The sequence below is a fragment of the Chelonia mydas genome, chromosome 11 (genome assembly GCF_015237465.2).
Source record: "Chelonia mydas isolate rCheMyd1 chromosome 11, rCheMyd1.pri.v2, whole genome shotgun sequence".
In the NCBI taxonomy this organism is placed as follows: domain Eukaryota; kingdom Metazoa; phylum Chordata; order Testudines; family Cheloniidae; genus Chelonia; species Chelonia mydas.
The window spans coordinates 9896415-9909056 of record NC_051251.2 but is presented as its reverse complement, the minus strand read 5'-3'; the positions used below and the strand labels follow the sequence as shown (position 1 = coordinate 9909056).

Genomic DNA, 12642 nt, shown 5'->3' with positions numbered 1-12642 from the left:
CTGGATGGGACCAAGAATGCCCAACACCTTATAGGATCAAGCCCTAGGAATTGTTTTAGTCTTAAATACAAAAATGTCTGTTTCATTCTAGGATCAAAGCCATAATGAAAGGAGAGTTAAACCTTACATGAGCTAGAGTTACATTTTAATGTAAACACATAGCTGGAAAAGGCCCAGTAGGTCATCCCTTCCCTCCCGCTCCCATCCTAGGTTGGACCATTGATCTAGCGAATCATGTATCCTGCATTGCCTTGTGCCCAATGCTTCAGAAGAAGAAAGCCATTGTTGAAGTCTGCATCCTCAGTAACATTCCTGGCTTGCTTTTGTCTCTCTTTGTTAGTTCTGTGTTACTCCATGTGGATGAAAAGATCCTTCACTCTGTTTTAGATGAACTTGTTTATAAGCTTTCATCTACCACCAATCCTGTCACAGGAAATGCTACTACGAAATTGTTGCTGTCAGTGGCAGAATCTCACCCCCAACTTGTGGAGTTACTCAGTACCCGCTACAAAGGTTTGTCTCTCTACTTCTTGTCTCAGGGAAGAAAAATTCCAGAATAATATGAGTGGTTAGTGACAGGTCCTGAAAGAGCAAGTTTCACTGTGGTGAACATGAAAGCACTTGTAATAAAACCTAACATTTATGTAGTGCTTTAGATCTTCAAAGTACTTTACAGAAATTAGCTGATCAGACACAAAAAACTTAATTTATCTGACTGTCACATGGATGTGACTGTAGATAGTCAATGACTTGTACCTACAAAGCTATAACTATTGTATAACATTTTGCAGTGATGTTTATACCATCAGCTCTTCATCAAAAACATTTTACATTGAAACTCAAAAGTAACTGCCTGTCCTCAGATTTAGCTCTGATTTAATGTCCCTTTCCAAAGCCCATCACACGTACAATCAGATTTGATTGTCTGACGTTCAGCTTTATGTTTGCTAGTTTGAAATCTGTTTGGTAAGCAAGCGAATGAAAAATTAGCTCTAACAATGTAACTTGCTTATTTTTTTCCTCTCTCACCTAGGACTGAGAACTCTGCTAAGTAAGCAATGGTCTGGCAAAGGATTTGACAGGAATCTCAATCAACTTTTGGACCTTCTTTACTCAGAATTCTGCAGGAAAGGAGAAATGCAGGTGCGGAATATTTAATGAGACTTCTCTCTTTAGTGGGTTTATATTTGCATATATTGGGTTTACTCTTGTCCCACCTTTCAAAGGCCCCAAACAATATCTGCTCATACATGTGTCTTTTTTTTTTTAAATTATCCCCCTTTTTATTTTCTACTCAACCACTTCCAACAATGAGGACATATGCCCATCAAGAAATAAAGAAAGAATGATCTTATGGTTAAGGTCTGGACTGGGACTCAGGAGATCTGGGTTCATTTAGCAACTCTGCTACAGACTTCCTGGGTGACCTTGAGAAAGTCACTTAATGTCTTTCTACCTGAGTTCAGCCCTCTCTAAACTAGGGAAAATAATACTTCCCTACCTCACAGAGATGTGTAAGGTTAGATCTGTACATTCTTAGGAGACACTTGCATACTTCAGAGATGGGGGCCATGTAAGTGCTTAGGTAAAAGAAGTGACCAGTAAGAGATACACTCGGCTCGACTAAAGAGCAAGTACATGTTTTATCCACCTGGACAACAAGAGTCACACATTCAGATCTCGCAGAGATGTTATTCCAAGAGCTAGAACTGTACAGGGATTGTTTTAATTGTAAAGCACAGTTCTAGTCTGAAAAGTAACTGAGTAAAAATATAATTGAAGAAGAAGATAATAGATTGTTCTACCTAACCACTGAGGACAGGACAAAAAGCAATGCACTTAAATTGCAGCAAGGGAGATTTAGGTTAGACTTTAGGAAAAACTTCCTAATTCTAAGGGTAATTAAGCACTGAAACAAATTACTTACGGAGGTTGTAGAATCTCCGTCATTGGAGGTTAAGAACAGGTTAGACAACACCTGTCATGTATGGTGTAGAATTTAGATAATACTTAGTCCCGCCTCATTTCAAGGGACTGGACTAGATGACCTTTCAAGGTCCTATCCAGTCCTATCAGTCTATGATTCAAACATTAGCTGGATTATTTTTCTGAGCTGCCCTCCACTTAGAAAAAAAGACTTTTAGCTGATGGATTTTCTCTGTGAAGTCCTTTATGTACTACATATAGAAAATTGAACCAGATGAACAGAGCAGCTGCCCTGGTAACAAATATAGGGTTCATGCTAGTAGTTTATTTATGGGAGTGTAAATCTACCCAAGTATTTGGAAACAGTGAACTACAGAGCATGTGAAAACTGAAATCAGTTTTGACCAAACACTGAGTTTATTCCAAATGAGCAAGTAGCAATAAAACGTTTTATATATGCTGAGAATGTATTCTGTCAACTGGTTTGTTAATTTCAGAGACTGCATCAAGCAGCTTGTTTAATCCAGGCTGTGTGGAGGGGATTTCAGACCAGGAAAAGATTAAAGACGCTTCCTAAAGTAGTGACTGCCTTACAAAGAAGTTTCAGGTAAAAAAACCATCCCTTTGTAAGTAGGATTCAGGAAAACAGGGTTTCTACTCTCAGAAACTGCTTTGCTGGACACTATATATGAACAAAAAGAATAGATTTTTCTACATAACAAAATTGCACACAATATTGTTCTTAACTGTATTTAAATATGTATAAATCAGTTATGAATTATAACAGAAACTGCAACAAATAGTAGCAACATATGGAATGTCCACAATGTCAGAGTTTTCTCAGTCTTTTTGAGCACTAGATTACCTCATTGGGTTGGATTATTTAGTCTTCACCAACTACTTCTAGTTGCAGTAAGTATATCTCCTTGGGCTTCATGAACATCCAGATATTTTTAAAAAAACACAAAGCACTGTAAGTTCCTATACACATTCTGTATAATATACCTGACATTTTCTCAGATGGAAAAAAGAAACAATGATGGTAACAAACTGACTTGCTAAGGGCTGTATCTCAGGTCCCTCCAGCAAACCATGGAATGAGATCTAGGACACTTGTTTCTGCTCACAAAGAATGAAACTCAAATCAATGTCATATTCTTATCCGGCTAGATCGGGATTTAAGGTGTGATGTTTGCTCATGGTAGGTAATACGTTCTTACTGACACATCTGAAAAGTCTAGTGTAGACAAGGCTGCATCCACTTTAACATGCTAAAGTGATTGAATTAAAACTGAGGTTCCCCACTAGGCTTTAATTCAACCAGTTTGGCATGTTTTAAAGTCTATGCTAGACTTTTGAAATATGTTAACTACCGTGTTCTAACAACACTCCTTAAATCCTAGACAAGGTGTGAAACCAGATTTGCCATTTCATCTGGGCTGGGAGGTATTTACCTCTGCCCTCAACTGTGTGGCTGTCTCAAGGTTAGTGGGGAAATAACACAAGAACTAGGGGTCACCAAATGAAATTAATATGCAGCAGGTTTAAAACAAACAAAAGGAAGTATTTCTTCCCACAACGCACAGTCAACCTATAGAACTCTTTGCCAGAGGATGTTGTGAAGGCCAAGATTATAACAGGGTTCAAAAAAGAACTAGTCAAATTCATGGATGATAGGTCCATCAATGGCTATTAGCCAGGATGGGCAGGGATGATATCCCTAACCTTTGTTTACCAGAAGCTGGGAATGAGTCTTGATGATTACCTGTTCTGTTCATTCCCTCTGGGGCACCTGGCATTGGCTACTGTGGGAAGACAGGATACGGGGCTAGATGGACCTTTGGTCTGACCCCGTATGGCCATGCTTATGAAATCACAGATTACAAGGCATCTGTGGAGGGCCACCCACTTTACACTGCTTCTCAGTGACACCCCCCCTCCCCCACATCCTGCCTGTGAGCACAGCTCCCTCACACTATCGCTTCCTCCACACCTGAGCCAAAACCACCTTTTGAGGGAGGAGAGGAACCCACAAGAGTTTATGCTGATAGAGGCTACATAAATGCTCATGGGTATTTGCCTGTGGATTAGTTGAGGGATTATGCCACAGAGGGTTGCTCTTCGTTAGTTCTGCAAGACCTCCAAACTCCATGGAACCCCAATCTTCGGGTGGAGGGGCCTCTATGGCCTCGCTGGGGATGGCTTCTGGTTTTGTCGGCTCCCTCACTGACTCCCACCAAGTACTTACTGACCACTTTGGGCCAGTATTCCTGAACAAATCAGGCACCCAACCCCCAGAAGCTCACAGTCAGAGTTTAGCAATAACTTGAAGGGAGGCCAAGGGAACGATGAGATCTTTGGCTGCTGACATTTGTTGTGCAAGCATTTTAGTAGTTGCAGATATTAATGTAGGTCATTTGTTGAAGCAGTTTCTAAGTTTTGTGTATGTTAGTTTCAGATCAGAAGGGATGGTAATTATTTCTATTCTGGTAGCGCACAGAGGCCCTGATCAGGGACCAAGTGTGCTAGGCACAATATAATAAAAATACAATCCTGCCGCAAAGTGTTTACAGTCTAATTCAAAACGATAGTTAGAGTGTTATGCCGAAGAGTAAGAATACTGCTTAGAATCCTGTAAGCATTGCTGGTTGAAAGCGTCCTAGAATGTCAATATAGCGTACTTGAGGTGCTTCAGCAGTCAGCAGCTGTGGCTGTGAATTCAGGGCGTAACTATATTTATGGAGTTTTGTGAAAGCTATGATCTCAGTAAATATGGTTAAATTTAGCTGGGGCTGAAACTCATAGCCTGAGTGTGGCTCACACGCAATAGCAGTTGGGTATCTTAAAATCTGCCAGCTGTATGCTTCTGAAAACAGTATGGTTTCAGAAATATTTCTCAGTTTTAACGTATCTTTAAAAAAATGCTAATCTGCCCTAAAAGTTGGTTAGGCTGTCACGTAACCAACTAATTTTACATTTGTTACAACGAAGCAATCCGTGTTAATCAGGCATACATCAATATCTATCGATACTTTTATTATTGATCAGAAGTGGGTTCTTTTCAATCATGCCCAGTAAAAGGAAGCTTAGGTCTCAGTCTGTGGGTGTATTTTCCTGTAAGAGGTGCTCTTGTGTAACCTAGATGTGGCTTCATCATTCAGAGGGATATAGAATGAAAAGAGCCAGCATTCTGCAAAACACATAGTCAGTATAATAGAAACCTATTAAATGCATAACATCCAACAGTGACAGTGTAATAGGCATACACTGGAGGAATCCATCAGAGGGCAGACTCTACACTCATGTGGCTTCCCAACTAGTGGAAGTGATAAGGATTTCTAGAAAAATAGCATGAATAAGATTGTCAGAAGGTCATGAGTCCCTTTTTATCCTGAGATTTCACAGTGTAAAATATATAAAATAATACGTGCTTTCCTGGATCAGAAACACAAAGAGACAGTTTAAAGCAGAGATACATGGGATTGGAAACCTCTGTGGACAATCTGATTGCAGCCTTTCTTGAAACCATTCTGCTACATACAGTAAAGTTACAAATATCATATAGAATGTAATTAGGAGTATAATAGCAGTGTGGCCCTTTAACTCATGATGGGGAAAGGAGGCAGCCTTGAGCAATTACCGTTAGGGTTCTGAGCTTTAAATCTAGGGCCTAGTTCTCTTAGAGAATGCCCTCCTCTCCACAGGACTGTGCTGGAGGGGAAAATGATGATTGCTAGTCCCTGCGGTTTCAGAGTAGCAGCCGTGTTAGTCTGTATTCGCAAAAAGAAAAGGAGTACTTGTGGCACCTTAGAGACTAACAAATTTATTTGAGCATAAGCTTTCGTGAGCTATAGCTCACTTCATCGGATGCATACAGTGGAAAATACAGTGGGGAGATTTATATACATAGAGAACATGAAACAATGGGTGTTACCATACACACTATAACCAGAGTGATCACTTAAGGTGAGCTTTTACCAGCAGGAGGGGGGTGGGGGGAGAGGAGGAAAGAAAACCTTTTGTAGTGATAATCAAGGTGGGCCATTTCCAGCAGTTGACAAGAACATCTGAGGAACAGTGCCGGGGGGGGGGGGGGGGGGGAATAAACATGGGGAAATAGTTTTACTTTGTGTAATGACCCATCCACTCCCAGTCTCTATTCAAGCCTAAGTTAATTGTATCCAGTTTGCAAATTAATTCCAATTCAGCCGTCTCTCCTTGGAGTCTGTTTTTGAAGTTTTTTTGTTGAAAAATTGCAACTTTAAACTCCTAGGGTCTCATTAGTTAGCTGTCAGTGCAGTGTCCTCATCTGTGGTGTTCCTTACAACTTGCGATCAAGAAGAATCAGAGCCTTGCTGCTCTTAAGGGACAATGTAAGATGCCTCTATGTCCTAGGCTTCCATCAGTAATGTTGATGCAGAAGAACGACCTGTCAGCATTTCTCCTGGAAGTCAATCACCAAAAGTTATCCAATTTAAGAAAATCAGCCTTAGAGAGAAGAGGGGGCGGGGGGAGGGGAGAATTCTTTTGCAGACAGTAAAGGCACTATTCTTGTTTTGTACCGTGTATGGCACCTGCTAGATGGTGATGGGCAACTTTGAAATGCATTGCTAGTTTTATAGGTGACCAAAGTCACTGAACCAGGTCCTCAGATGTAAACTAGGAGCTACTCCAGTTTGTCAGCTGAGAAGCTGGCTTACAATGAGCAGCAGTGCCCTTGATAGAAACTTATCCCAAGCCATATTATATCCTCTGGTTTGACACCAAACTGCATAGATGGCTTAGATCTTCTGTATACCAAGGGACTTGGCGATTAGACTGTCAGCCATTTTCTGATCTTAACTTGGTCAGCGTGGACCCTACAGAAGCTTTACAAATCCGTTCCAAGGGATCAGATGGCAGTTCATTCTAACGATTTGCTGCCTCACCCCTGGATCATTCAGCCTAGTGACGAATAGAGATTGGAGGTTAGTTCCAAATGTGCATTTGAGAATTGAAAGCTTAGGCCAATTCTTAATATGTGTGTCTATTGCAGAGCTAAACGAGAACAGGAATTGCAACATTTAAAGAGGCTGAAAGAAGACGAGACCCTCAGACAACAACTGCAGCTTCAGAGACAAAGGGCCATGAGGCTCTTTCATGAACGGCAACTGACTTTACTGGAAATAGTCCAGCCTGGTATGATTTATATTGAACTGTATCAAAAGTATTAAGGGCTCAGGTTTCCATAAAACCATCTTTCGTACAAACAAAAGTATTTCCCAATCTCGCATGTCCATCTGCAATCTGTGCCCTGACTATCCCTTTTTATGACGGAAGTGTCTGGTGGAGAACAGCTTAAACTCTTCATATTCTCAGTAATCAAAAGACGTGGTGGCTTGAAATCTCTTCTCGTTGCAGAGATGTGACGTAAAAGGGAGATCCTATCCCTTTGGGTTCATTTAAGAACCCACAGCAGTGGTATGTCTATGCGGAGAACTGTACCTCCAGTAACCCAGTGGCCGTGATTAGTGTGCTGAGGTTTTGGCTCAGGGGAAAGAGTGCCACCTACTGTTCCACCAATGCCACTCGCTGCAATGCCTGACTTTTCAGTGGTGGTTTTTCCTCCAAGGACTGAGACGCCAAACCTTGTTGTGCTTGTGAGATCACCCCCCCCAGTTGTGTAACTATGAATTTCTGTCATCTCCTTAGGTCAGGTAGATAGGCACATTCAGGAAATGGAGGGGAAGGCAGCGTTAATTATCCAGAGACACTGGAGGGGATATAGGGCAAGGAGAAAAGTTCATCAACAAAGACAGTCTCTTAAGCAGTATAAGGCAGCTGTCATCATTCAGAGAGCAGTAAGTATATAAACTCTGTACTGGTGTTAGACAAGAGTGACTGGATTACTGCAATTCCTTTTGAGGCTCATCTTGTTTACTTCTAGAAACGACAACTTTGCCAGAATTTAGCAACCAAATATTAAAATAGTCAAAAACTGCTCAGGCAAATCAAACCAGAGCCCCAAACTTCATCAGCTGTTAAGAACCCTGTGTAAACCACAAAATACAGTGCAGTCCATATGAAAATGTGGTAAGAGCTGTTACTTTGGAACGAGGGCTGGATTCTCTGTGCAGCTTGTCTAAGCAGTAACACTGACAATAAGTTATTGGCTTATATCAGATCATGCCCACTCATGCCCTCTGCACTGTGAAATCGAAAGCGGCACCTTTCTGGCTGCAGTGCTGGGAAATTTTTCTTTTGAGTTTTTTAAAAGATGCACGAAAACAAGCCCCTAACCTGTAAATGGCATACTCTGATACCTTCTTTCATGCAGGCTCATAAATTCCTGGGAAAGTGTCAAAGGAAACGGAAGGCTCTCTCTCCCTGGAAAGAACCCACGGAACTCACCAGTGCACAGAAACTAGCATTACAGCAAAAGGTGGATGACTACATCAGACTGCACCCGGTGTGTCTCTTTTGTAGCTCTGCATTCCCCACCCACCGTAGTGCATTAGAGGGATGAAATATATGCAATAATATAAACTTCAGTGCTCAAGATAACCCATGCATATTAATATAGTAGCATATTAATCCTGCTTACTTGTCTTTGAGAGGAATAAACTAGGATAATTTTTTTACCATTAATGTAATAAAACAGGTTAAGTAAAGCCTAATTGGAAAACTGTATCTGCTTGATGATGGATCACTTTGCAGAGAAAACTTAGGAGGAAGCAGAATTATTAAATTTACAAATAGACAAGGAATGCAAATGTTGTTCTGTAGACATTAATCTGCCCACAAAGGATTTAAAATTATAACCATTCCTTTAACAGTGACAGATGTTGTTTTCCTCCAGGCTTCCCAAATGTCAGAAGAAATGAGTAAGGAGCTACATCGGCAGGCCCAGGAAAAGCTGGCACAGTACCTGCTCAGGAGCAGCCTGGATCGCAGAGCAGAACAGCGCAGAGAGGCGTTACTAGCTCAGCTCAGCACGGACATGGAGCTGTTGATGAGTATGTGCCTGTCTCTAGGTTCATTCCTTTGGTCACTACATGGGTTAAACTTGCCAAGCTGTCCTGCTGGGGCTCAAGAGCGGGGGTACCAACCTAAGGGCAGACTGTTAGGAAACGGCACAAATCCCAAATGGATTGTGAGTTCTGGGATTTCATGTAGATTTCACCGACCAATTATCAATGTAAACTCCTCATGTACTCCAACAGCCTTTATCATGGAGTCACAGACAGTCCCCTTGAGTACTCCAATCTATCTTGCCACCCAGGTAAGCTTATCTTTGTGATAGATGGTCCCTTATACACAAGGCCACAGCTATATTCAGGTTACTCCCAGCCCCAAAGGACCAGTCAGTCACTTACCCCAGGTCAATTGCACCTTAGATCTCACACCAAGGACGACGCTTGTAGCCAATCCTATAATAAACTAGCTAAAGATTTATTATATAGGAAAAGGAAACGAGTTATTTACAAGATTAAAACAGGTAAACACACATTATATGTGTGTGTGTTTACCTGCTTTAATCTTGTAAATAAAACACACACACATATAATGTGTGTTTACCTGTTTTAATCTTGTAAATAACTCGTTTCCTTTTCCTATATAATAAATCTTTAGATATTATATTATAGATTGTGTGTGTGTGTGTGTGTGTATCTATCTATAATATAATATCTAAAGATTTATTATATAGGAAAAGGAAACGAGTTATTTACAAGATTAAAACAGGTAAACACACATTATATGTGTGTGTGTTTTATTTACAAGATTAAAGCAGGTAAACACACACACATATAATGTGTGTTTACCTGTTTTAATCTTGTAAATAACTCGTTTCCTTTTCCTATATAATAAATCTTTAGATATTATATTATAGATAGATACACACACACACACACACACACACACACACACACACACACACACACACACACACACACACACACACACACACACACACACACGTTCCAATCTTAAGTTTCAAAAAGTAAGGCTGTGTCTACACTGCCACTTTCAGCGAAACACTTTTGTCGTTCAGGGGTGTGAAGAAACACACCCCTGAGTGACAAAAGTTTTAGTGCTGAAAAGCGCCCATATAGACAGCACTTTATCGCTGGGAGCCGCGCTCCCGGCAATAAAGCTACCACTGCTCGTTCGGGGTGGGTTTTTTTTTTAAATCGCCTGGAGAGCTCTCTCCCAGCGATAAAGCGTGTCTACACTACCCACGTCACAGTGCTGCCACACCTGCGCTGTAACGTGGGTAGTATAGACATACCCTTATCAAAGCTTGTATAATAAGCAAGCTCTGTATGTCCCTTAGGGCTAACCCAGGCTAGTAGCTGGGGATTCCTTGCTTAAGCCTAGAAATCTTGTGCTCAGGAGTCCAAGAAGAATAGAGATACAGTTCCTCCTTGTTGGGGGGTTTTATGCCTTCCCCGCTGCTGCATCGAGTAGCAAACTCAGCTGATGGGAGGAATTCACTTGCGCATATTCTCTTCATGCAGCAGTGGGGAGAGCAGTCAAATTCCTTTGTCCTCTGATGTTCCACTATATAGCGTATCTGGTATTGATGGGCCTTCTTTGTTAGGCAGGACCTAACACCTTTTGTTGGAGACTAGTATTTCACACTAGTTAATGTGTCTCTCCTGTCTGGTGATTTACACAATTACAGAAGCTTACAATGCAAATGCTAAGATATTACCTTATGATATGGGATACAGAAGTTATAAGTGAGATTAACGCAGGGGTAGTCAATTATTTTTTGTCAAGGTCCAAATTTCTTGGTCAAGGTTTATATTTTCACACCTCAATAACTATAATAATAAAGGTTTCAGAGTAGCAGCCGTGTTAGTCTGTATTCGTAAAAAGAAAAGGAGTACTTGTGGCACCTTAGAGACTAACCAGTTTATTTGAGCATAAGCTTTCGTGATGCATCCGATGAAGTGAGCTGTAGCTCACGAAAGCTTATGCTCAAATAAATTGGTTAGTCTCTAAGGTGCCACAAGTACTCCTTTTCTTTTTATAATAAAAAAGATTTCACGGTCCATTCAAAAGCATCCGGCGGTCCAGATTTAGCCCATCGTCTGCCTATTGATTACCCCGAATTAATGCATGCAGCATTTTACAAGCATTCAAAGAGTCTAAACATGAAGTACATTCTTATAATTGTAATACCTGTTTTAACAATACTAACGCACAGGTGAACCAGACTGATCCCAGCTATGTGTTTGTCAGTATTCAAGTGAGGCCTTGGCCTAAGCTGGCACCTGGTTTGCCAGCCTCACAAAACTAATTTAGAGAAAATTAGGATCATACCATGAATAATGGTAAAAACACATTTCAAAACTGAAATTTCTTTTATATACAAGTAGTAGATGCTACTATATTTTTAGATGTCCCTAGAGGTTAAGTACATTGACATGCGTTACTAGACGTACGTTGAGATGCCCTATCCTTCTGTTCATAATGCTAATGTCTAACAGATTTGTAATGAGGCTTTATTTTGTTATTTTATGACAGCCCTTTCACAGAGCCATCTCTGTTGCTTTTAAGTCACCAAGGATGAGGATCTTTGCACATCATCTTCCCTACAGAATTGGGGATGACTGTTTTTCCTCATTCTGTTTGTCAAAAATGGACTGATGGTGGAAGCATCCCCATCCCTACTGGTGAGGAGCTTTAGAGGCTGAAAACTTTGAGCTAAGGCCATTCTGGGATGGGAGGGTGTCATGCGTTGGGCAAGGAGGGTAGGCTCACCTGAATGAGAACAAGTAGGATTTTTCTTCTGTCCTGGTGGGACCCAGGAAGACAATCTGGGATCAAAGGGTTAGAATAGCACAGTCCAGACACCACTTAGCACCCAGGCAGAGCAAAATTTAATAAGTTATTGAACAATATTGCTAGATCTGCTACCCACTGTGTAACTATAGAATAGTACTACACAAGCAAGGAAACCAGCAACTATTGGATGCACAGAGATTTAGTTTGTGGTGGGACCAATAGGAAGAGAGGATGCAGGTACTGGGGTGCATTGAAAGCACTGCAGTAGAGGTCACCCTGTGCACCAAGAAGCACAGATCCAAGAATAATGACCTATGCTAGCCTTTTCCTTTCCACAGAGAGAATTACAACTAGTTTTCCTCTTTGTTACAGGTGCTCCAAGTCTCATGGAGGCCACAGAAAAAGATCTTGATGTCTTTATGAGTCGGTCAGTCCCTGTGGCATGCAAAGCCAGACAATCCCATAATACTATGCTGAAATGTACTCGCTGGCCATGGTGGAAGAAGCTTGGAGATGAATTCATGGATGATGATATGATTCCTGATGATGTTCTCAATACTGAATTTGGAACTCTCTTTATTGGTGGAAGTAAATCCTCTTAGTTAGCAGACAGAAGAAATTGTAATTCAGAGACCCAGAGTCATATGCCATACTATGCAGTCATGTTGAGTATGTACTGTATGGAAAGAAAACATTCCAGTCCTGTGTTAAAACAATGCATTAAGTAGGATCAAAAGGCGTTTTAATTTTAGTGGGTTTGTTGTTCTTAATAAAAAAAACTGTATATGAATCTCCTTTTGCAGAAGAACCTGATATCTATGCTGTGTTCAAGGTAAAATTCCATCCAGTTTGATGCTAGAATCAGGATTCAAGTACAGTAATTGTAAATATGTATTTATGCCTGATTTATTTTTAAAAAGTAAAATACATGTATGAACTGTG

At 40.8% G+C, this 12642-nt stretch overlaps 1 protein-coding gene across 4 annotated transcripts in view; it reads left to right on the top strand.

Annotated features, from left to right (window-relative positions):
• IQCB1 (IQ motif containing B1) overlaps window positions 1-12642 on the top strand; it is a 22939-nt gene extending 10297 nt beyond the window's left edge. For 3 of the 4 annotated variants that reach the window (XM_043525255.1, XM_007071888.4, XM_037912331.2), the window contains exons 7-14: window positions 341-513; window positions 1034-1143; window positions 2424-2533; window positions 6962-7104; window positions 7618-7766; window positions 8243-8374; window positions 8765-8921; window positions 12073-12642. In XM_043525255.1, the coding sequence (XP_043381190.1) occupies window positions 341-513; window positions 1034-1143; window positions 2424-2533; window positions 6962-7104; window positions 7618-7766; window positions 8243-8374; window positions 8765-8921; window positions 12073-12302 (1204 nt within the window). In that variant the 3' untranslated portion in view covers window positions 12303-12642. Of the gene's footprint in view, window positions 1-340; window positions 514-1033; window positions 1144-2423; window positions 2534-6961; window positions 7105-7617; window positions 7767-8242; window positions 8375-8764; window positions 8922-11439; window positions 11589-12072 lie in introns of all 4 variants that reach the window. The other variant, XR_003566512.3, reaches the window with a different exon arrangement.